Here is a 26,979-nt window from a genome sequence, read left to right as displayed (position 1 = left end):
ATAGCAGAAGTTCCATCTACAACAGTACAGTGTCCTGGGGCAAATCAGTTAAGAAATCAAGTCAAGTTTTCTCCACCTCAAGAATCCCTTGAAGATATTATAGTTGATGCTCATGATAATGAGCTTCAACATATTGAGAATTAAACATTATGGTCTATATATTCTAATAATGTAGGGAAGTTTAGAATATGTTTTAGAAAATTTTCCATTGAAACCTATTAAAATAAAAAATGCCGAATGCATTAAATGTTAGTTGTTGGGGGAATATTTATTAGGACTACTTAATTCTCTAACAATGCTGCATAAATGAGACAATATTGTATAGACATGTTTATGTACACATATGTATATATATATGTATATTTACATGTATACATTTGCATATATACACATATTTTTGTGACATAGCATAGAATGGAAGGAACATTAAAGAACATCAAATTCAACACCAACCCTTCAATTTGTAAAACTAAACCTCTCATTTCAATGGTATTAAAAACTCCTAATGAAGAAACTCCCCCTTTCAACTCAGATCATCATCTACTCTGAAACTTTATAATGTTAAAGAGTAACCTAGGGCACTGAAAAGTTAAATAACTTGACTGGGACTATGTGGCCAGTACATATCTGAGGCAAGACTTGAATCCAGGTCTACCTAAAGCAGAGAACAGCTATCTATCTATGCCATGTTGCCTTTCTACTTACAGATAAGAAAATTGTGAAATGACTTTCCTAACAATGCACATGGCAGACCCAGATCTAGAATCCTGGTCTCCTAACCATTCATTCAGTGTGTTTTCTATTTTTGCATTTCATATCTAAAGAAGATCCTTGATTTGTAAACCTCAAATTGTTTTGAGTAATTATGAAAATACTTTTACCAATTGCCATGTTGAGTCAGTCACATTGGATAGTCAACAGATCTCTGGATTTAAAAGCAGGAGAGACCTTGGTTATTAGGCTTCCATCATGCTCTCATTGATGTTTCCTAATTTATAAAATAGGGATAATAATACATACCTCACAGAGTTGCTGTGAGAATTAAATTAGATAATATATTGTAAAGGGTTTTATACATTTTAATATACTCACTATTACTACTTAAATGGATCTGTGATCTCATCAGGTCTAAAACTCCCTGTAGTTGCAACCTACTATTCCTTTCTTTTCTGTTTGACTGTTGTCCTTGTGTCCTTCTGAGATTTCTCTTCATATTTTCATAGTGCAGGGGTAATATTGAAGCATTCTGGCTATCTGCCTGCCTCACTCTCATCATATATGACCAACTCATCTTCTGTTTTCATTATATATTTTTTTGATGGCATTATTGACTCTTTGTCCTTGGAGTATATAATTTGTTATATATTATAATCACTCACACTCACCACAAGCTTTTCTACTGCTCTCTATGTGATATTCAATTTTTATTCTTAAGAGGGAATGGTGTTCCAAGTTTGGATGCCGTATGACATCAGTGGTAAAATGTTTGTTTTGAAAAGATGAATGCTGGGTGTGGTAATACATGCCTGTAGTTCCTGTTCCTGGGGTGGGTGGGTAAGGCTGGTGCATCATTTGAATTCAGGAATTCTTAGATGTAGTAGGGCTAAAGCTGGTTTGGTATCCACATTGAGTCTATCAGCCATACAGTGAACCCCCAGGTATCAATATTGGGTTCTTGTTCAAGAGTGGTTGTTGTACTTTGAGTGGGAGTGAGATAAAGAGATCTGTTCTTAAAATAAAAATTTCAAAAATGAGCTCTTGTTACTAAGGGAAACGTGATTCATTAAAAGTGCCTTGCAATTTCCTGAAGGAAATCTAGTTCAACTTCCTCTGCCTTTTCAACACTGGATCTAACCCACTGTTCATCTGTATTATTCCAGAAAGATATATTATTGGAAATCTCTATGGGGGTTCATTCAGAGGCATGTTAATTTCTGGGCAGTAAACATTTTTTATGCATTTCATCTATCCTGTGTGGATGGACATGCCACACTTCTTTCACAAATTATAGTTGCAGGGGTAGCTAGGTGGCGCAGTGGATAGAGCACCGGCCCTGGAGTCAGGAGTACTTGAGTTCAAATCCGGCCTCAGACACTTAACACTTACTAGTTGTGTGACCCTGGGCAAGTCACTTAACCCCAATTGCTTCACTAAAAAAAACAAAATAAAATAAATTACAGTTCCCTTCCAGGAGGTTCTACAGTGTCTTCAGTTTGACATAATTAATCAACAAAATATCATCCATAAATAGGATTATCTCAAAGACCTCACCATCCATAAGGAAGCTTTCTTTGACTTGGACTTTACTATGGATTTCCTCTACTACAATGACAAATACTTTGGGCAAATATGCATCTTCCTGTTTAACAAGGGTCATCAAATGGGGTCATTTCTGTTGTTATATATATGAAGGACTTTTTAGTTATCTTTTTTTTTCTGGGGCAATGAGGGGTTAAGTGACTTGCCCAGGGTCACACAGCTAGTACGTGTCAAATTTCTGAGACTGGTTCTGAACTCAGGTCCTCCTGACTCCAGGGCTGGTGCTTTATCCACTGCACCACCTAGCTACCCTGCTTATCTTAATAAATGGTAGGGAGACACCTTGTTAACAAATAACTTGTTAGGTAGGATTTTGTTCTACCAACTCAAATGTCTTTATTTTTTTAAATCAACAAACAAAACACAACTGGATCTTATTTTTTCTATATTTTTAGTCAATTATGAAATTGTAGACATGGCTTATTTGTTTATTTTTAAGGCTTTTTTTGTGCAATGAAGGTTAAGTGACTTGTCCAGGGTCACACAGGAAGTAAGTGTCAAGTGTCAGAGGCTGGATTTAAACTTAGGTTCATACTGAATCTAGCCATTACATAAAACGGCCCAGCTGCTACCGAACCATACAGCTACCCCCAAACATGGCTTATTTTGAATAAGCCTAACTAATAACCCTTATTTTCAACTATTACTACCAATAGATATTAATAGATAATTTCTAAAATCATTGATGTCATTCAAGTACTATTAATATCCTCAGTGGTCATGGTCTTGCTATTGAATATGATCTTTTATTCTAGTGGATATTATATAATAACTTTTAAAATAATATTCAAGGAAAAAGATATTAAAAATCTATGAAAAATGGGGTAGATTTGATAAATATGATCAGTTACTAATATTTTCATTAACTTTCCCAAGTCCAATGGATAGAGAACCTTATATGTTATATTATAAATAATAGTTTTGTTTAAAGTAATATACATGCAAGAATTTGTAACTCATGGCTGATCATTTCCAAGTCCTAAATCAATATGGACAGGGTTCAATTCTTGGAGTGCCCCTTCCCCCCCAATTACTGTGTCAAACACATATCCAGAGTATACTCTGAAAAAACTTCCATAAATATCATTGTCCTCTTTGTGAGCAAAAGGGTACTCCAGTATCCCTTATAAAGACTCAACATAAGGGGTATCTGTCATATTTATATCTATTACTAGATAGTCTTGATTTCACTACACAGAAAATGTAGAAAATCTAAAGAACCCAGTGAAATCCATAAGCAAGAGCAAATACCTCCAAAACATGAAGGACTCACAATAACACGTAAATAGTCAACACAATTTCATTTACCTCTGGTTATTCATAGGGTCCTATAGTCCTATCTCAGTGTCATTGGATGGTTTGGGCCCCCAGCAAGGGAACTAGACTTAGGGTGGCCAATAGAGCAACAATGGACATCCTGGGTAGTCTCTTTACACAGAAATATCTAGTACTGAGATTTATAGCACCTCCTTGTGGTTTTGGTTCCTTTCAGAAGGGAAATGAATTTAGGACTGCTGGACAGACAAAAACTCATTGTTCCAGTAAGTCCCCTTTTTACTTCACTGAGACCCATTACGGTATTTAGTTGGTTTTTGTTGTTGTTGTTGTTGGGGGGAGGGTTTGGTGAGGCAATGAGGGTTAAGTGACTTGTCCAGGGTCACACAGCTAGTAAGTGTCAAGTGTCTGAGGCCAGATTTGAACTCAGGTCCTCCTGAATCCAAAGCTAGTGCTCTATCCACTGTGCCACCTAGCTGCCCGTACAGTATTTAGTTTTATGATGCTACTCTGAGGGCTTGGACTGTCCCAGGAGATAAATGTGCTTGGGGTTGCTATATAGGTAATCCTACTTCCCATTAGATTCACACTGTCTGAATAACTCATAATACTAATTAAGGACAGGATCTTTGATTTCTTGCTCCTCTATGCTATTCTTTAGTCCCTTGCTGCTGATCTTTTAGCATGTGTGTAATCCTCTTTTTTTTTTTAAGCGAGGCAATTGGGGTTAAGTGACTTGCCCAGGGTCACACAGCTAGTAAGTGTTAAGTGTCTGAGGCCGGATTTGAACTCAGGTACTCCTGACTCCAGGGCTGGTGCTCTATCCACTGCACCACCCAGCTACCCCGTGTAATCCTCTTTTTTTCTGAGAGGCACACTGTTGTAGCAATTTCTCTTCCCTACATTGGTCGGATATTTTCTCTTCACCTTGGAATTACTTGTGAGACAATCCCCAAGGATGGTATTATCCTGAAATTTCCCACTTCTCTTCTAAAAGGAAGGACTAGGAATCATGATTACTAGGGAATCCTCTTTTTCTGGTTTCAAGGACAGATGTTGTGACTATTATTAAACTGACTACTTGTAGATAGGCAACCCTCTGAATAACCAATTAGATTTGTTTTTCTTTTTCCATGACTGACATGAGGCAGTAAGGTTTTCACTGCCTTTACCAAGAAGTCAGCAATACTTAGTGTTTAGTTACTCTTGGGCTAAGTAGGAATCAATATGGCCATTTCTTCCATGTGCTCCTCCAAGAACTCTCATTACTCCACTGATTGTTTGGCCTGAGAGGATACCATTTTCAGACTGAATGGGGAAGGTGGGTGGGATGGTTTTTCCCTGGGGTTGCTTCTTGGATTCTGAAGTTTGTTATATGTTTCTGCTATAAGTCAACCATTAAAATCACTCTCACTTTCTCTTTCTGTGCTACCAAGACTTATTAATAAGAAGGTAGAAAAAGGATTTAGCAGGTTTATTTGCTCTCTTTTATATGCCAGCATAAAGGGGATGGCTACTCCAATAATAGAGTTATAGTCAACAATTCATTTTGGCAGTAGCCTTTAACTATGAAACTCATCCTCTAGGAGTTGTCAAAGAGCACTATTTTCTTAGGGAGATGCAGTAAAAACCCCCAACAAAGACCCACCACCCTGTTAGCACATTGATTGGGGAAGTCCCTTGATCCCTATCCATAGAATTTCAGAGTTGGAAGGGATAATTTAATTGAATCCATAACTGAATAGGAATTCTTTCTATACTATTTCCAATAAGAAACAACTTGACCTATGCTTAAAGAGCACTCATGATGGGCCAACATCACAACAACTTCCTGAGATATTCCATTCTACTTTGTTACAGGGTTGGGTTTTTTTTGGGGGGGGTCGTTTGTTTGTTTGTTTGTTTGTTTGTTTGTTTGTTTGTTTTTCTTTTGGTGAGGCAATTGGGATTTAAGTGACTTGCCCAGGGTCACACAGCTAGTAAGTGTCAATATTCTGAGGCCGGATTTGAACTCAGGTACTCCTGACTCTAGGATTGGTGCTTTATCCATGGTACCACCTAGCTGCCCCCTTTGTTACAATTTTTATAACACTTTTCTTTATATTGAATAACAGGGGGCAGCTAGATGGCGCAGTGGATAGAGCACCAGCCCTGGAGTCAGGAGGACCTGAGTTCAATTCCAGCCTCAGACACTTAACACTAACTAGCTGTGTGACCCTGGGCAAGTCACTTAACCCCAATTGCCTCACCTAAAAAAAAAAAGCTTATATTGAATAATAATCTGACTCTTCTATTTGACTTGTTTCTACTTGGGACAGGACTTTTAAATACTTGAAGGCAGCTATCATATTCCCTCTAATTTTTCTGTTCTGACTAATCATTAATACTCAGTCCTTGTATGGCATAATATTTTGCTGTATATGCGTGTATGTGTATATGTATATATGTTTACACACATAAATCTATATATGATTTGTATCAAAATCTCAGACTCAGGAAAAGTGGCAAGGTTATAGCCAAGGAAAATTACTTTTTATGGAGAAAAATAAAAATAAGTATTCAAATTACTTTTAAATACAAGAGGAAAGAAAATAACTTATTTAGTGAGTAAAATAACTGATAATATGCATTTCAGGTCCTTTTAAGGGAGATAAAAAGAGGCAAAGACCGAAAGACAAAAGAACACAGGGATGGGGGGGAAGAGAAAAAGATGGTGGGGAACTAGAGCATGAAATAAATCGAAGGATAAGAAAAATTTGATAACCCTCACAAACTTTGAACCTGCTTCTTTAAATTCATCCATCCTTTTTGTTTTTGTTTTTGTTTGTTTGTTTGTTTTTTTGCAGGGCAGTGGGGGTTAAGTGACTTGCCCAAGGTCACACAGCTAGTAAGTGTCAAGTGTCTGAGGCCGGATTTGAACTCAGGAACTCCTGAATCCAGGGCTGGTGCTTTATCCACTGTGCCACCTAGCCGCCCCCTCATCCATCCTTTTTAATGTCTTTATTCTCTTTGGTTCTGATTTTCTGGCTCACCACAATGGCTATGTCAATTCATGCTGCCAGTTTCCCATTTCTTAAAATTACCATGATTCCTTTCATGTTCTAACTGCTCCAATTCCCCCAAACTCCTGAAAAGCCCACATTGCTTTTATCCTTCCCCATTCCAGCAAATCACAAACAATATTGTTCCCTCTTTGCTCACTCGTAGGCAATATTCTTTGTCTGCCCATTCCAAAGCACTTGGAATCTCCACTCCAACTGCTGACAAGGGTTTAGCCTCATTTTCCCATTTGATTTTACCTGATGGGTCAAATCTTTTACCTATTCACATCCATATCTAAAACACAGCAGGGTTAGTGTACCTGCAGTACCCTTGACAGCATGTATAGAGTGTAAAACGATGGCAAACAACTCAAATAGAAATGGGGGCCACAAAACCATACATTAGGATCTCTGCAGGCTACATATTGACTTAATTTTAAAATGTAATGTTATCTGTGCTTTATTGGATTTTTATTTATTTTGCTAATTATTTCCTAATTTCATTTTGATTTGGTCTGAGCTTCCCTCTGGAGTGTTGCAGGAATGTGATCAGTGTGCCACATATTTATATTTCTGGTGTAAAGAATATTGGACTTCATATTAGAACGTCTAGGTATATATCTAAACTCATATCCTTAATAGTTGTCTAACTGGGAAATTTACTTAACTTTTCTGAATCTTGGTTTCCTCATTTGCAAAATGGGAAACTATACAAGTTCTTATACATCTTACCTCATAGGAGTGGTATGAAAACACTCATAAGTCTTAAAATGATATGAATTATGATTGGGTTTCATTGTCTTTGTCACCACTTCCAAATTCTAATACGCAATTGGCAAATAACAGATTCATCTCCTCAAATCTGACTAATATTTAGTGATTTGTCTCTCAAAGTGTTATCTTATAGCAAAAACTGGGGCAAGAATGAAAACTGTATAGCTGGGAGGGACCTTAGAGGTCATTAGGCCTAATTCCTTTATTTGACAGATGAAGAAACTGAGACCGAGACAGATGAAATGACTTGAAAGAAACATTGGACTGAAACCTTTGTGGCCATATGTAAGTCAATGAATCAATCAGAAATCGTTTATTAAGTGTTACCGTGGGCCAGTCACTGTGCTATTTGCTGGGGATACAAAGACAAAAGTGAAACAGCCCATCAAGGAATGTGTATTCTAATCAGGGAGATAACATGTATATATCTAAATATAAACATAATACATATAAATAAATAAGGATTGTTGTGAGAAAGAGGACACTAGTCATGGAGGTGGGAAAAGGGGTCAGGAAGGGCTTCATGTAGAGGGAATCACTTGAGATGAGTCATGAATGAAGCAAAGTATTCAAAGGGCAAGGAGTACAGAGTGTGAAAAGGCAGAGAAGGGAAATGGGGTATTCTTTCTATGGAAAGTAAATTACTATATATATCTATCACATAGTGTAAGGAGGAAAAATATATTAAAAAAGGTTTGAAAGGTACAAAGGGGCAAGGTTGTAAAGAACTTTAAATGGCAAATAGAAGAGTTCATAGTTGACCATAGAGGCAATAGGGAATTATTTGGTTTGTTGGTAAGGGGGCTGCCACGTTGACACCTGTCCTAGTAAAACTACTATGGAAGTTGTGTGGAGGATGGATTGAAAGAGATTTGAGGCAGACATAACAATGAGGAGTCTATTGCAACAGTACAGGTGGGAAATAATGAGGTCCTGAGCCAGGGTGGTGACTGTGTGAGGAAAGAGGTGACAAATGTGAGATGTGCAATGGGGACAGAAGTGACAATATATGTATATATATATATATATATATATGTATATATATATCAACATATTATATAATTATATTATATAAATTGGAATAGGTTAATATAGATGCTGGATCAGAAGTATAGGGACATTCAGATTATTTATCTTTGGTGTGTTAATAAGCATAAACAACTTAAAGAAGTACCATCTCAGTGCTATCTGTTGTAATTTCAAAAAAAAATTTTTTTATTTAAAGAACTAATCTTGGACTCAGGAAGCCCAGTATTCAAATTCTGCCTCTAATCCATATTCAGAACAAATCTATGACACAGGGAAAGTAATTTAACCTTTTAATACTTCAGTCACGTTTCTATGAGAATAAGATTCATAACAATTATTGATCTTCATTGGTAGAGGGAGTTTCTTCATATATGAGAATAAAGTCTCAGGTTTCAATCAAAAAAAGTTGTCTAAGCAATTTCAAGGCCTATGTAAATTTAACACTATATTAATGATGACAGGGTTTTAAATTCACTATCTATGTGTCTATGTGTGTGAATATATCTCATATGCCTATACACACATATCTATCTATCTATCTATCTATCTATCTATCTATCTATCTATCTATCTATCTATCTATCTATCTATCTATCTAGATACACACATATACACATGGAGATGGGAGTGTATATACATATTGCATTCATTCTGTTAGGGTCCTTAAAAAGAAAAAAAAATTGTAAAATAGTTAGGATAAATTGGGCCAACTTTCTGTAATACTTGGAGTAGTGATAATTCCATCAGTTTTACTGTGCTTAATCTTTTAAAAACATTTTCTGAATATTTTATTTCTGAACATTTTCTGAATATTTCTGAATATTATATAAAATATTGATTCAATTGAACAAATGTTGATATCATTGATGGGAAGCCTAGAAAATCTTTGCACTCATGATTTTCATTAAAGAAACATTTACAAATTTATTCAACATCTGCTTATATTATCACCTTTAATGTACATGATAACATTTGAACCTCCCAACAATCTTGTGAGGTAGGTAGTTTACTACGGGTGTGTTTTTATTTCATTCTTTTTTATGAATGAGGAAGCTGATGTTCAAAGAAATTAAGCGACTTGATTACAGACACAAGGTCAAGAGATGTCAAAGGATTTCAAACCTTGGTGTCTCCTGAATTGCTATTATACAATGCCACTACTACAAATTCAAATGCAAGAAAATACAGAAAACACAGAATTTGCTCCATTAAGCCTGCTGTGATAACAAATTTCTGTATGAAGATTTGAAAAGCCAACCCCCAATGATTTGTTATACAATGCTGAGAGTGTGGATGTTTAGAAAATTGAAATTTTAAGCTGAATACTTTGGTTTTCATCTGAATTTTAGGTATTACATAGATGTGACCAATAAAATAGAAAATATGAGAAAGAATACAGATAATTTATTCCAAAATACATTTTTACTAAAAATGTATAAATAATGGAGGTAAAAGTGCTCCGAGTGTGGGGTGAGTGTGTGTATAGTGTGTGTGTGTGTTGGAAGATGGCTTGCCTACATAATTGCTTCTATTTTCTAATTTGTTTTGCATATGTAATGATAACAACTGATATTTATATAGTATTTAAACACATCATATCATTTTATCACCAGAATAATCCTGTGAGATAGATATTATAGAATTATTTATCTATTGTCGAGGAGAAAACAGGTGCTCAGAGAGTTTGAATGACTTGCTCATGATCTCACAGAAAGAGTCTGAAGGCAAAAATAGTCTCGGATTTTTCTTCATTCCTTTTGTAGCCATCTTTCCACTGTGTTACACTGTCTCTCATATATGCAGAGCCTAGACTAACCATTAAAGCTGTAAAGGACTTTAGATAATCTAAAGTCAGCCAATTGATATTTGTTAAGCATCTACCATAGGCCAGGCACTGCGCCAAGCTCTGGGGATACAAACACAAATAAAAAACAATGACAGTCCCTGCCCTCAAGTATTTTATAATCTAATGAAGGCAGATGGCATGCAAAAGGAAGCCAAAATGTGAAGGAGTGATGGAGAAGGTACAAGGAAAGGGGGAGGGTTTTTCTGGGTGAAAGATATGTTAAAGAGTTCCAGAGAAGTATAAATGTTGTGTAGCTTGTGAGAAATGGGGAGAAAAACTATGCTTGAGTCCCTTCTTTAAATTGAAGCCCTGAAATCCATTGCCCTGCCCTTCAGTCAGAGGGTCAGGGCAATTAAAGGGACAGGGTGTACCAATGAGATATGAGCATCAGATTCAGTCTTGCAGCATAATGAGATTTCAATCTCATTATGATATAATATTTTAGATATTCATTCCTAATTAAGATGTAATTTTTATTCTTGTTTGCTGATTTCCATTACCTTGTAAAGACCTTCCACTATAACATTTTCACTGTTATCACATTTTCATTTAACAGGGAAACTTGTTTTAAGTTAAGTGGAAGACCGTAAGGAAGGAAAATTAAAAGTGAAAAGTTATCATAAGTGAATAAAGATGGTGATCACATCTGGGTGATTTTTCAAAAATCTGGTTAATTCAACTAAAATGCTATTGCTTGCATTTTTTAAGGACAATTCAGCAAATATTGTCTGATTGTATAGGTGAAATTATTCACTTCACTTTTATGTGTGTACACATTAAACTGACAGAGACATATAATTTCATTCTTTTAAACAATTACAGCCACATGATTTTATTCTTTCAAACTCCTTTTCTTATTAGAAAGCTAGTTTCCTTCACTAGTAAGCAAGCTATAGCCTAATGTTTTAGAAGTTCAGTACTAAACTGTATGTTCCAGTTACCAAAGAATATTAACTGGTCAATATCCAGATATCAGTAGAGCTTCCTTGGTCCATCCATTACATTCTATCATGGTTTTAGCATTGGGTGTGGGTTTTGCTATATGGTGTACATATGGAAAATGATAAGTAAAATGGAATATTATGGATCTTATTCAACGACTCTCTGAATCCTTGCTTCCCTCAGACCCAATTTAGGTTTTTGGCACTTAGGTTCTTTCAATTCAGTACAAACCCAGAGAAGCTGGCAAACTTCTAGCCTATACTCCCTTAGAATTGAAAAGCTCCTCCCCTGTGGAGGCGGGTTGGTATGAATGTATATAGGAACACAGCGTGAGAAGGAGGATCCTTGTCCCCTCCACTCACACACATGCTCAGGAAACTGCAGAAGTAAGGGAAACCCAGCCAGACTAAGATGCTGGAGTAGACTTGGTAGCCTCTTGGTTATGCTACCAGAGTTTCAGCAGCGTCTGGCTGGACAGCTCCAGGAAGCATTAATGCAGCTGCTCTGTTAGTTCGGTTCTCTTAAGAATCCAGACAGAAAAGCTCTAGTTTTTTCTCTCTCTTTCTCTCTCTGTCTCTGTCTCTCCCTCACTTCCCCCACCCCCATGGCCCCGTGAGGTTCGTAACACCAGGAAGAATTACTTTGCCCAGTTTTCAGGTAGATATAATCTGAACTTTGAGGGAGGAATTAAAGCACCTGAGTGTATGGATCAACTTTTCCAGTGTCTTTTATCCTCTGATTTTTTTTTTTTTTGCAGGACACTTTCTCTGTGGCAGAAACTTGACGAGGAAGACCGATCAATCTCATCGAGCATTTTTTTCTTCATTCTCCAGTGTTATAGAACGCATGAAAACTACAGTGGATTTTCCAGTAGTTAAGACTATGGTTACAAAATCTCTTTCTAACCTTTCCCTGCAAACCGACGAGAATGAGAGCAACTTGATTCCGGGCATCTTAGAGACAGATTCCTTGCCTTCCTCAGAACAGGGCACCGCGGAGTTCGTGATCCGCTGCGTGATCCCGTCGCTATACCTGCTTATTATCACCGTGGGTTTGCTGGGCAACATCACCCTAATGAAGATCTTCATCACTAACAGTGCCATGAGAAGCGTTCCTAACATCTTTATCTCTAGCCTAGCAGCTGGGGATCTGCTACTTTTGGTGACCTGCGTGCCGGTGGATGCCTCTCGCTACTTCTTTGAAGAGTGGATGTTTGGGAAAGTGGGCTGCAAACTTATTCCCGCCATACAGCTTACCTCAGTGGGAGTTTCTGTGTTCACTCTCACAGCGCTTAGTGCAGACAGGTAAGAATGCCTGCCATGGCACTGAGACTTTTTAATTTTTATTTGTTTATTGGGGGGTGGGGGGAGGTGAGACGAGGAGGTGAAGAGAAAAAGAAGGAAAATAAACATAAAGGGAAAGAAAAATGCAGAGGGAGAAAGGAAGAGAGCTAAGGATATAGGGAGGAGGGAGGAGGAGGAAAATGGGAGGGAGAGAGGGAAGGAGTAAGGATGAAAGGAGAGACAAAGATAGAGGGGAGAGAGCCAGAGATAAAAGGAGACAGAGAGAATGGGTAAACTGAACTAAAACATAATTTAAATGTGACATTTCAAAACATAATTTAAGAAATTTAAAAAGAGATCAAAGTACTTGAAATCATTTCTGGAATACATTTATTTGTGCATCACCACCATGAGACTCTTAAAGCTAGTTTCACCACTTTACATGGTAAAAATTCAATTTCAGGTGTCTTGTGAGGGGAGGAGAAATCTTCAAAGTGAGACTATATTTTATCTTTTAATCAATAGACTATCTTGATAGTCCAGAATATCCCTTTAAAGTATCCCTCTCAAATATTATCAGTATTTTGCCTCTGAAATTTTTATTGGACAAGGGGTAAACCTTGGCACTAATGCATTACCACTCTTTAGAGCAATAGCAACTACTTTTATGAACTATTCTAAGGTATTTTGGACATTTTATGTTTGTTTAGTACCAGCAGTTTAAGAGCACTTTCCTTAAAATGGGTTGTAACCAAGTTTTATTATTTATAGACAAGGGAGTAAATTAAAATTCAACCCCATGCAAGATGCTTTTTATATTTTACAAAAATTGCAGAGCAGGTGCTGGACTTCAATGATAGAAGGAAATTCCTCACTGAAATTTCCCTATACAAATGAAATCGTAAGTCTAGTCCAAAAAAACCCCACACCACCCTTAAATGTGTGTATGCATGTGTCCATACACACACACAATATATATATGTATATATATATGTATATATATGTATATATATATACGTATATATATATGTATATATATATATATAAACTATCACAACACACTTTATATGTAACACTTTATGGAGACATATAGACTAAAATGTCACTTAGAGCTTGAGGGTCATCTAGTCTGTTTAATTTTCAGATGAGTAAAGATCCAGAAATACCATGTGATTTATAACTTATGGTATAGTATGTACCTATGATTAGAACTCAGGTCTCTAATTCCTATCCAGGTATATTCCCAATATAACTTGCTCTCATCCATTGAAACTGTTAAGTAGATAGCTAAAGGAAAAAAGAGGATTTTTCTTTTTTCTTTTTTTTTTTGTCAAAAATGATAGGCAATATTTCTACAGTTGGATGAAAGCAAGGACAGGAAACCTGTTTATACTGTGAAATATGAATGTATTAATTTGATGGTTTATACTTCCAGGAATTCACTCTGTGCTATCTAAACATTTGAATGTTACATTGTCTAGGAAAGATCAAGTAAAGTGTATGTAAAAATAAACATATGGAAAATCAATATTCTTTAATTTCTTAATCCAAGTTTTTAAAGAAAAACAAAGTTTGAGTTATTGAATTATCCAGATCATTGAATTAATTCCTTATTCTGCTTTGTCAGTGGAGAGTTGATCAGAGATAGCACAAAGATAAAGTGAAGTAGAGAACTGAGTAAAATCTGTTAAATAGAAGACTATAGAATGTCATTCAAAAAGAATTAGACTTCAATATACACTTCCATAGGGAATAGTAGAGTTATTTTGTCTGAGTTATCTGGAAACTTTATTCAATTATTCATGTTATATTACTTATATGGACACAACCTCTTGTTCTTTTATTTTTTAATGTGCTGATAATTTTCTTGAAGTGCATGAAACAAGATATTCCTTTTTGTGTAATCTTTTATATATAAATCATTTTACATGTCTCAAATTAAAATGATACTATGATGATTTTGGACAAATCTCACTCATGTATGGATCTTACTGCAGTATTCTAGCCATTTTTATAATTTTTTGATGTGATTTTTTTCAGACATGAATCTTAGTATCCCAGTAGGACAATGCTGAATTCACCAAGTTGGTTTTATAAGTGCCAGAGAAACACAAGTAAAATTGTTCTGTCTAGGGTCAGATATTGTATTCATTTTTCTTATCAGGTATTAACAGCAGATAAATGTAGGTGGTTTCCATATAGTCTATATTGCTAGTGAATAAGTCCCAGATAATTTTAATACCATATGAGTTTCCTTCCTTATATTCAAATGACTTGTGAGATATTTCCCTCTGTGTTGATGTGTGCTTAGGGAATAAAACATAATCTTAGCAGCAATCCAAGGCAAACACATAATTCATTTCAAAATCTAGAATGATATTCAAGTTATTTGATTTTTTTGTTATCTCTATCTTGGTTCTTCTATTAAAGGATGGATGATTATGGGATGATGATGGTGGTAGTCACATAATACATATACACACATGCATGCACAAACATACACTTATACAGTTATGTATGTGTGCATACATGCATGCGCATATGCATGTATCTATGCATATGATTCAATTCACATTGAGTCCATCACCTCTCTATCTGGGGTGGATAGCATTTTAAAATATGAGTCCTCTGCAACTGTAGTTGGTTTCATTGTGTGGATAAGAGTTCCAAAATCTTTCAAAGTTGTTTGTCTTTGCAATATTATTGTTATTCTATGAATTGTTTTCCTGGTTCTGCTCACTTCATTTTACATTAAGCAATTTTTTGGTACTACTTCTCATCCTCAATGCATTGTTGGCAATATATTCAACATTTGTGTTATTTCTAAAAACTCATTTATGCTTTGGTTATTTGGAACTTGGAACATGAAACACATTTTCTTTCTTATTTTCTTTTTATTTACTTATGGATGTAACTCTCATTAGCAAAAACTGATATTTCATTATACAAAAAAGAACAAGGAAGAGAATTCTTCAGAATATTCACTAGGCATCTTTCCATTGCTCTTTAAGTAACCTATAATTTTGATTCTGCTGAGATTATGGTGTCATATGATTTGGAACATAAAGTTTCACTGGAAAACTATTATTAAAATATACAGTTTTGTAGCAGTGAGCAGTTGGAAATCATTAAAGGCATTGTGTAACTTCCCAAATTTGATTCAGCCCAATTTCCTCCTCCTATTCAGTTTTCTATCTTCATAGTCTGTCCAAGTTATCTACTTGGGGCACCTAGGTGGTACAGTGGATAGAGCACTGGCCCTGAAGTTGGGAGAACCTGAGCTCAAATCTCATCTCAGACACTTATTAGCTTTGTGACCTGTATAAATCACTTAACCCTAAGTACCTTAAAAACACCTGGGGCCATCTCTAGTTGTCCTGATGTACATCTTACCACTGGATCCAGATGGCTCTGGAGAGTACAGTGAGGTTGGTGACTTGACACAGCCTTTCCTCACTTAAATCCAATTCACTGCAAGTCATAACATCACCTCCTGATGTCATGGTCCTCTTTGAGAATGAAGGACAAACATCAACCAACCAAGTTATCTACATCAATGTATTAATTCAACTTGCAGTCTATTTAGTGATTATAACTTCTATTTATATAGTATTTTATGGTTTATAAAGTGCTTTAAATAGATTGTTTCATTCAGTCCTCAGTATTATTCTGTAAATATGTTATTTTAGATAATATCCTTATTTTGCAGTAGAAGCACTGTTGCATAGTGGATAGAGAGCTGTCCTTGGAGCCTTGAGGGTCTGGGTCCAAGTGCTGTCTCTGACATGTACTGGCTATGTGATCCTGGGAAAGTCACTCAACTTCTCATTAATCTAAGCTACTCATTAAGATTATAAATTGCAGAAAAGGGTGCTACCTCCATTACCTAGCAGTTCAATATAAAGACAAAATACTATTCTCTATTCCTAGTTATAGATAAGGATACTGTGACTTGAGGTCACACAGCTAGTACCAAACCTAATGGGACTCGAAGTCAAGTCCTCTGCCACCAAATCCAGTCCTGTTTCCATTACATCAAGTGACCCTTATAAGTATCCTTTGTCTCAAAGCCTTGATTTTGCTACCAATGTTGTATTTTATCTTTTATTAAATATAGTATATGTATATATTATGTATAAACACAGCAATAACAGAAGTTGTTATTAACCTGACCTATTTCACAGCAGACCAACAAGTCACATGCTAAACAATCCAGTGATAATCAATGCAGACCAGGGCAGCTAGATGGCACAGTGGATAGAGCGCCGGCCCTGGAGTCAGGAGTACCTGAGTTCAAATCCGGCCTCAGACACTTAACAGTAACTAGCTGTGTGATCCTGGGCAAGTCACTTAACCCCAATTGCCTCACTAAAAAAAAAAAAAATCAATGCAGACCACATTAACTAGTCTTAGTTACAAAATAGCAAATATTTGAATATAAATTAAAGAGAAAGTAGAAACAACTTTCTGGCTAATTCATACATATTGGTTCAAGAGGAAATTGGGCTTTGTTTTTTGTTCAGAAAGACTCAGATATCTGAAAATTTCAGAGTCAAGGAATCACAGAAGATTCATCTGATAAAGCTTAATCTTCTACTTACTGTTTCCTGGGGCCAAAGAGAGGTCATAAACACAGTGGGTTATAAAGAAGGAAGCAGATTATAGAAAAGCACATAAGCTGTTTACACAGTACAAAGTATAGTGGAGACTTGATAAAATTCATCAGTATAGACTACAAGACCACATAACTGAGGCATCAAATTTTGATCAGATGATTCTGGCCCAGACACCCATTTGGGGCCTATATCATATTTTTTTATATAGGGACAGAAATTGATGCCCTATTTGGGTGTTATTTTCTTATACTTGTTCCTGGGCTTGTTATCTCCACTGTATAGCCCAGGCTCTTTAAAAATGCTTGTAAATTGATTTAGCTACAGATGTCCTTTGAAGAAAGTCATATATTCCTGGAAAAGATCTAACTGAATCCAATTTTTATGTCTATGATTCGCCTTATAGGTAAACATTGGGGAACATCACATAATTTATAGAATATTGGCAAAACTCCTTTGTCCCAAATATCTCTCTTAATATCTGTCATACTTCCTGAAACGCCACTCTTAGTCTTCTCTTCCTTTGCTTCTGAAAGTCTTTTTGATCTTTAATAATTTTTGTTAAAATTCACTAGCCTCTGAAGCAGATAACATTTTAGAAACAGGTATAATCATGTCAATACCCTGCTTAAGTAGCTTCAGTGGCTTCTCATTTTTCTTTTTTCCTTTTTCCTTTTTTTTTTTTTGATAAAAAACAAACTACTATTTTTGGCATTATAATTTTTCACAACATGGTTCCATACTATTTTCCACGCTGAATAATTATGCATTACTGGTCCTCACACATTCTATGCTACAGAAAAACTGGTGATCTACTGGATGCTCCCTGTATATGGCATTTTATTTCTCATTACTGTGTCTTTGCCTAGTCTGTTATCCATGCTTGTAATGAACTACATCTTTAACATCACATCTTGGAACTGCTAGCTTCCTTCAAGGATCAGGTCAAGTGCCACTCCTTTTAGGAAGTCTTTACTCCCAAACTGTAAGTGACTCCTATCCATTAGTCTTCAATTATTTTTTAATGTATCCTGCATTATTTATCTATGAATATGTTGTGTCCTGTCCCCTAGTAGAATCTAAGTTATCTGGTGTCAGACACTGTCTCATTTTTTTTTTGTTTTATTTTATTTTGCAAGGCAATGGGGGTTAAGTCACTTGCCAAGGGTCACACAACTAATAAGTGTCAAGTGTCAGGGACTGGATTTGAACTCAGGTCCTCCTGATTCCAGGGCCAGTGATTTATCCACTGAACCACCTAGCTGCCCCTGATACTGTCTCATTTAAATGAAATGAAATGAAATAAGTTCTCTAGCACCTAATGTGTCTAATACACAGAAGGTGATTAATAAATGCTTACTAATCTGATATAAATGAATTCTTTGATATTTGGTAAGTAAATAGAACCCCCCTCCAACCAGACATAGTAAAGCAGAATATCAAAAATAAGGAAGCAACTTATAAGATTTTGATGGAGAAAGAAGGAAAAAAGAGACATAAAGACGAGGTTTGAGGGCATCAATTCCTTCGATAATGCTAAAAGCTGACATTTACGTGGTACTTATAGCGCATTCATGTTAATAACTCTGTGAGTTACCAGAATCATAGAACTATATATTTAGAACTGAAAGGGATATTGTATGTAATATGGTCTAATCCCCTCATTTAGCAGACGAAAAATTGAGACTCGAAGGAATTAAGTAAGTTTCCCAAGATCACAAGGTAGTAAATGGTCTGCTAAGACTTGACCCCAGGTCCTTTAACCATAGAATCCAGTACTCTTTCCTCTGCACCACACTATATCACCAGTTGATTTAATCAATAGAGCAAAATAACAACTATTCGAGAGGACAGAAAACAAGGAAACTGTACAAAATCAATTTAACTCAGTTAAATAATTGGTTTTGGATAAGGTCATAAAACTGGTTGACTTTCTGCAAGTTAGTATTCTATGAACTGTAATGACATGTCAGCATGAAAGTTATGCTTCAGTGCAGCAATGTGTCCATTTGCTAAAAATGAATGGCTAGAATTGTTGAACCAAAAGTGACCTGGAGGTCATCTAATGCCACCCCCCTTTACAAATGGAGAAAATGAAGTCCAGAGTGGCTAAGAGGCTAAAGGCCATGCAGTAGTTAATGACAAGCTTAGGATTAAATTCAAGGTCTTCTGACTCCAAATCCAGTAGTCTTACCACTACCTCACACCTTGTCTCATACTCCCTCCTAGGTTTTTTGAGCTCTTACCTTTTACTGGAAGATCCAATTTTCCAGTGTCAGCCCCATGCATAAGGCTTGGATATCTGGAAGTGCTGCCTACAACCACACAATCATTGCTTTATTATATTCTGTCACTTCCATTTGAACCTTTACATTATGAATTTGGCTCCATTCATTATTCTCTGGATTACCATATCGTGTTTTTCTTGTATTTCAGGAATGGGACTATTTTTTTTTTTTGTCACTTACCCACCCCTGACAATAACAATAGCTCCCATTTGTTGGTTTACAAAGGTTTTTTACTCCCAGCAACTCTAAGAGGAACATAGCATGTGAATCATGATGATCATGATCATGATCACTTTTATATATGAGAGGCAGAATTCTATATGTTGCAGAAAAAGTGTTAATTTAAGTGCTTTAAATTCAAGAAGTTTCTTCCAGAAACAAAAGGCCATTTAAAACAATACCATCGGGGGCAGCTAGGTGGCGCAGTGGATAGATCACCGGCCCTGGATTCAGGAGTACCTGAGTTCAAATCCTACCTCAGACACTTACCACATACTAGCTGTGTGACCCTGGGCAAGTCACTTAACCCCAATTGCCTCACTAAAAAAAATAAATTAAAAAACAAGAAAAACAAACAAAAAAATATCATCAGGGCAGCTAGGTGGTGCAGTGGATAGAGCACTAGCTTTGGATTCAGGAGGACCTGAGTTCAAATCCGGCCTCAGACACTTAACGCTTACTAGCTGTGTGACTCTGGGCAAGTCACTTAACCCCAATTGCCTCACTAAAAAAAATAAATACCATTCTCCTGGTGATCCTTTTTGACTCTGAGGCAAGGAATAACACAATCTCAGAAAAATTAAATTTGTGGGTCACACAAAGGGCAATAGAGAGGTACAAGGTGGGCATGAAAGTAGCATAAAAGATGTCACTAAAGAAATGCATAGCCATTAAAAAGGAAGACAAATGGGTCATAGTGAAAACAAATATTAACTGAGAGCATGTTTACTCCAGTGGAGTATATTTAAAGTCATGAGAATTAGAGAAAAGTTTCTAGCACAGCAAGTTGGGTGGCCTTTCTATAGAAGATTAATAGAACACAAGAGGGTTTGTTGAGACGGATATGAGTAGTGATCTTATCATTTGATGGAATATTCCAGAGGTAAGGTCATAACTCTCTCCAAATATTAAAGTATCTCTTCTTATTATTCCTAGTTAAATAATCAGTGTAGACAATCAAGTTTTCACATGACCTGACCTTGATAAAGCCATATTGGTTTTTGGTAATCATGGTTTCCCTTTCTAAGTGTTCACCAACCATTTTCTTTGCAAGAATAGAAGACAAGGTCACTGTCTTATAGTGTAGATAGATTCTATCTTCCTTTCTCTTTTCCCCTCCCCCCTGTTAAGGGCTAAAATTCTAGCTAAACTGTCTAAAATATCTAATGGAGTGGTCGCCAATAAATTATAAACTTAGCAAGAGTTAGACTTTATAAGCGTTTATATAAGGAGAATAAGAATTTGGTAAAGAGAGAAGAAAAGGCCTAGATTCCTATCTATTAAAGGGAGAACACATTACTAGCTCCGCCTCTCCACCAGAGTCCTCAGGAAAGAGAGCGAGACTGAGCGCCAGTCACTTCCTTCTCCTCCCACTAGCCGCGTCACTTCCAGACGCCAAAGTAAAAGTACAGCCTGGTCTTGCCCTCAAAGACCTTCGCTTCAAGGGCGGAACTCTACTACAGACAGTCCGTCTCCAGCAGGTGGCATCATTCCAATTGTTACAACCCCACGCTCTTTTTGAAATCAGTACAACGTTGTTTCTCTTCAGTATCATTATCTAACAAGTATTTAAAAATTACTGACCCATGGCATGCCATTTACCTCTCTCAGTTCTTTTAGTACTTTAGAATCTATTTAAAGGAACTATTAGTTCATTAGGGCCTGAGAACAGGGACTCATTGAAGGTAAGAAGGTGATGCCTGAAATACCTTTTCACTTTCTTGGTATGCCTATCTCAGTTGATATTTATAATCAATTCTCACTCCTTAAATTTATTTTATTCCTATAGAAGACAAAACATGAGCTATAATTGAGTACTGTCTTCTTATTCTTATGATGGTACAATCATCTCATTGGTCCTGAGTAGCACTTTCCCCACCTCCCATCTTTTGATCCTTCTCTATCCCCAGCATTGGTAAAATATGCTTTTTTGGTTCTTAATCCTTCAACTGACAGTCTCAGCTCATCCTTATAGGGATATACAACTCCTTTGCTATTCACATTTGATATATCTGCCCTTGCTTTTGCCTTTAGTAAATGTCATTAAAAATCTGAGATTATCCATGAAATTCCCTATAACATCCCAGCAGTATCTAGGTAGATATCCTATTCTTTCCTCACTGGAATAATATCTTCATTTGTCTTCAGAATTTCAGTCTTGTAGGGTTTCTAGTCCTCTGGGGATGACTCCTTCACAAAATTGTTGTTTCAATCCTTTCTCTTGACCTGACAAATCTGTTCTCCTTCCCTCTGCGATGAGTGTTAGACTATGCTCAGATTTGTTTTCCTTCTTTTTTTGCTATCTCTGTAATAGAATAATCGTAAGCCCAATATTCCTGTCATTTCTACTTTAGTAAAGTCAGTTCATTGTTATTGGTTCCAACATATGTGCAGGTCTAGGACACTGGTTTCCTTTATTATTTATTCTACTTTTTGAGTGATGGAATAATCATCAAGCTAAGTCACAAATTTATCAGTTCGGCTTTTTGGAGAGACAGAGAGACACAGAAGAAAGAGAGGAGGAGAGAGGGAGAGACAGAGAGACACAGAGAAAGAGAGGGGGAGAGAGAGAGACAGAGAGACACAGAGAGACAGAGACAGAGACATAGACAGAGACAAAAGAAAGAGATGACAGAGACAGAGAAAGAGACAGAGACACAGACAGAGAGAGACAGAGATTCAGCTGATGAATATGTAGTTGAAGTTCATCATTGACATGCTTCTATGTTAGGTTTATGATCTGTTTTACAAGCTCAATAATTCGTCTATCTGTAGAGATGATCAATAATGTATTCCTCCAAACAACAATGCATTCTGTTTTTACCTACCTTTATTTTCACTTAAATGCATTCCAACTATATTTCCTCCCTTGGGGTTCTAGAAGTTTATTTTTTCTCTCATGAATATATTTCTTGGTCTATAATAGTAGGAGCGTCTTGATTTTTATCTATCCTATTCCTTTTGAATAATATATGCCATTCCCAGAGCCAAATTTCCCAGCAGAAGTCTCATTTCAATGACTTTCAAGGATGGTTTCTAGGTCTTTCGTCACCTTGCTGTAACCTTATTTGCTGGCCAGATTTTGTGCTTTCATATATATATTATTTAAATCTAGGAGTTTTCTTGCTGACTCTCTTCATATGTATTATCTTCAGTTTTCCCATCATGTTGTACCTGCTACTTACTCTCTGGTATCAGGTTCATTTTATATATATATATATATATACATACGAACACATACATATGTGTGTATGTATATATACACATATACACACGACATGCATATCTCACATACACACGTGTATGTATATATACACATACACACACATATATAATATGTGATATATTATATATGGGGTTTGTCCCCCCCCCCCAACATTCTTTCTCCTCCCTTTTCAATGTAGTGCCTGGCTGGTATAGTAGAGAGAGTTCAACACTTGAAGTCAGAAAGAACTGAGTTCAAATTCTGCCTAAGATACTTGTTGTGTGACAAGGAAAGTTACTTAATCTCTCTCAGCTTCAGTTACTTAACCTCTCTCAGCTACCTCAAAGGATTGTTGTGAGGATCACGTTAGCATATATAGAGCACTTTGAAAATCTTAAAGTGCTATATAAATACTAGCTATTGTTACTATTAAAAATGTATTTTTTACACACTGGACCTTCTCAGGTATTCTCTATCCCATGCCAAAAGCTATAGATCCACATATCTTAATGTATGATATTAATATTCGAGTTTTAGACACGATCTTATTAGTTACCTATTCATTCCCCAAATCTGCTTTTCTTTTCTGAATCCTCTACTCTTAATTTATAGTAGTAATGAAAATATCACCTGTTCCCCCATGGTCTTTAGGATTTTTATTAAAAATAGTCCTTAGCATTGTTTTTTAGCTCCATTGTAATAATATTATTTGTCAGTACATGGCTTTCCAGAATTAGGTAGAGGTCCACAGGCTTGATAATTTTTGGGAAACTGTCTTTCAAGTACCAGATAAATGGCCGAGGAAGACAGACCTACTTGTTGTTTATATTAGGTCAAAAAATACTTCCAATCCAACCTCAGATACTTATTAGCTGGGTAATCCCAGGAAAATCACTTAACCTCTGACTGCTTCAGTTTCCTTAACAGGAAAATGGGAATAATTGCACCTACCTCTCAGAACTGTTGTGGTGATAAATTGAGATGATATTTGTAAAGAAGGTTTCAAAGCCTAAAGAACTATACAGATGGCAGCTATTATTAGATATTGCTATCATGTTAATAATTGCAATTCCATTTTCTATGGGGGAATTTACTTGAAACTTGTCATTCCATAGCTTACTTCAAAGGAATCATAGTATTTAGAGCGGAGAGTGACCTTAGAGGTCATTTAATCCAACTCCTTTTAAAAATGAAGACACTAGGGCAGCTAGGTGGCACAGTGGATAGAGCACCAGCCCTGGATTCAGGAGTACCTGAGTTCAAATCCGGCCTCAGACACTTAACACTTACTAGCTGTGTGACCCTGGGCAAGTCACTTAACCCCAATTGCCTCACTAAAAAAAAAAATGAAGAAACTTAGGCCTGGAAAATTTGTGTCTAAGGTCATGTTAATATTTAACAGTAAAGAAAAAGATGCTGATCCAATTAGTAAATATCCCCCCTCATATAGAATAAACAGAAAGAACAAAACACTTGGAGAGAATCCCGAAGTGAAAAAAGAAATGATTACATTATTGTAATAAATGTCTCTTGATAACTGATTTTCCATAGGAAAAAATGGAAATATAATCAGTATGATTTGATAGGGATTTAACTGAGGTCTTCCTGACTCCAGGTCCAGCTCTACTAATTACTGTGTCACCTTCCTTCCTTTAATAAGGAGATGTTAGAAGTGTGACATATGAGAAAATTAATTTTATTAATTATGGCTAGTGAATAATTAATAAAAGGATGGTCATTTGGCTTTCTTTCGTAAACCAAAGACTCCTCATGGAGGCCTCTTGACATTTATTTACCCTTCAAAGAGTAGATGTTCCCAACAGGCAGTAATCAACTCTGATTGGTTAACAATGTATGAGAATGAATATTATCATGAGAGGTGGGCCTATGCTAATGAGGGGCTGCGTATGTGACTCTGATCATGTTACTCATGGACTAAGAGAGACTCATGTCAAGCCAGACTACTTCTGCCTTGGGCAATCTATACAAAAAGATCTATCTTCCACCTAGTCAGTGAACAATGAATAATGGTAGGTTAAGAATTCCACCTAGATTATATTCTCTTTGTAAGATTTTCTAGTTGAGTGGGGTGAGAATTATGTATCCAGAGGATTTGGGCAATATCATCTTTCAGCAATGTACTTCACAAAAACTGGATGAATAACCTACAGGGGTTTCTTTCTTTCTTTCTTTCTTTCTTTCTTTTTTTTTTTTTTTGCAGGGAAATGGGGGTTAAGTGACTTGCCCAGGGTCACACAGCCAGTAAGTGTCAAGTGTCTGAGGTTGGATTTGTACTCAGGAACTCCTGAATACAGGGCCAGTGCTTTATCCACTGCGCCACCTAGCTGTCCCCAGGGGTTTATTTCTAAATGAGGAAATAGGAAGGGAAAATCTTAATCTCAATCAATAACTGGTTATTAGTATATGAGAGAAATAATCGCATCTCTCAGTAGACTATCGCATCCATTGTAAGTTGCATAGGAAACTTTTCCCATGTAAAAGTCATCATAAAGGATATGTAGTACTAGAAGAGTAGGTGGATTGGTCATGTATGTAGAATGAGGAGAGGGAAAGGGGCAAGAAGAAGATGCAAGAAGGGATTGGACTGCTGCTCAGAGTGGAGAGAATGAATGAGGGTGAAAAGAATAAACTAACTCAGTTCTTAACAACGTCATACTTAGAAGGATAAAAGATAGTTTAATGGGAGTTAAAACTTGAGGGAGGAGATATCAAGAGAACAATTAGATTTTAATGAGTTGAATTTACTCACTTGGATCAGGTTACAAAATAACTGTCTAATTGTCTAATATATATATATATTTTTTTTTGGGGGGGGGATGAGGGTTAAGTGACTTGCCCAGGGTCACACAGCTAGTACATGTCAAGTGTCTGAGGCCGGATTTGAACTCAGGTACTCCTGAATCCAGGGCCGGTGCTTTATCCACTGCGCCACCTAGCTGCCCCTGTCTAATATATTTTTAAAGTTGCTTTCAGTGACTCTTGGAGGACAAGAAGTGTCACAGGATTGGTAAAAATGTCCCAATTAAAAAAAAAAATCATGGGGTCTTTAAAATACAGGACGTTTATCCTGACTTCACTTCAAATGCATTATTCAGGGTTGACTTGTGAACTTTTTAGGAATGGAAATTTTGACCAACAGGGATGAATATGGCTTTTTCAAATCAAGTCTCAATTTTTTTTTTTTTGATTGATTTACCAGAGTGGCATGTTGTGAGGATGCTAGAGACATTATTCTTAATTTTAGCCAACATTTGACAAAGTGTCATGCTGCCGTTGTGGAAAATTTGAAGAAACATGGGCTATATGATAGTACATTTAATACAGAATTAATATTGTTATAATATATTTAGAACTATTTGAAAGACTTGGCATTAAAAATGTTAGTATTGATTTGCTGTGAACTTAGAGGATATCCTTTGGTAGAATGCCTCATGAATCTGACTTTGACCTCTGTCATTCATTTTTATCAGTGACTTGGATAAAACAAAAAAATAAATTTTGAGATGTCATGAAACTAATAATGGGTAGCTAACATGTTAGAGGAGAAGGACAGGAGTCAAAAGGCTTTCAATGAGCTAGAGTGTTCTAAGAAGATGAAATTTAATAACTCCATTCCTTATTTTCAAGAAATTCTTCCAACTGTAAAATGTAAAGTTCTTAGGTTGAAGCTTAATCCTCTTCTCTCTTATGAAGTCCTACAAAAGGAGGAAAACTGTTTTGTAACTAGCAAATACTCTATGAAGTCTGAGTCTGGTCGGAGGTGTATATTCCTTATGTTAGATAACTTTTGTGAGACTTCAAAGCAGTAAAATGTAAGAGATGTAGAATTTAAGGGCTTCAGTGTGTATTTGGGCTTTTAAATGTTATTTAATTTGTCAAAATAGAGATAAAGATGGTCTCAATATTTCAATTCTAATGCCCACCGCAAACTTACTAACATACAAAGTCAAAAGTGAGAACTTGCAGCCAAAGAATAATGTTATGACAGGCTGTTGATGGATACATTTTTGGACATATGAAACCTTTTGATTCCCCTCAAATTATACTGACTACACATGGGAGTAGTCCACTGTTAGATGATATTGTTATTTGTTTCTACAAATCAATATTTTTATCAACAAGCA

At 36.2% G+C, this 26,979-nt stretch overlaps 1 protein-coding gene across 1 annotated transcript in view; it reads left to right on the top strand.

Annotated features, from left to right (window-relative positions):
- Window positions 1-11,826: 11,826 nt before the first annotated feature.
- The window catches only part of NMBR (neuromedin B receptor), a 29,799-nt gene continuing 14,646 nt past the window's right edge, over window positions 11,827-26,979 (top strand). The window contains exons 1-2 of the mRNA XM_043963147.1: window positions 11,827-11,883; window positions 11,984-12,530. Coding sequence (XP_043819082.1) covers window positions 12,073-12,530 — 458 coding nt within the window. The 5' untranslated portion in view covers window positions 11,827-11,883; window positions 11,984-12,072. The remainder of the gene's footprint in view (window positions 11,884-11,983; window positions 12,531-26,979) is intronic.

This window comes from Dromiciops gliroides, chromosome 4 (assembly GCF_019393635.1).
Source record: "Dromiciops gliroides isolate mDroGli1 chromosome 4, mDroGli1.pri, whole genome shotgun sequence".
NCBI lineage: Eukaryota > Metazoa > Chordata > Mammalia > Microbiotheria > Microbiotheriidae > Dromiciops > Dromiciops gliroides.
This window is presented reverse-complemented; position numbering and strand designations above follow the sequence as displayed.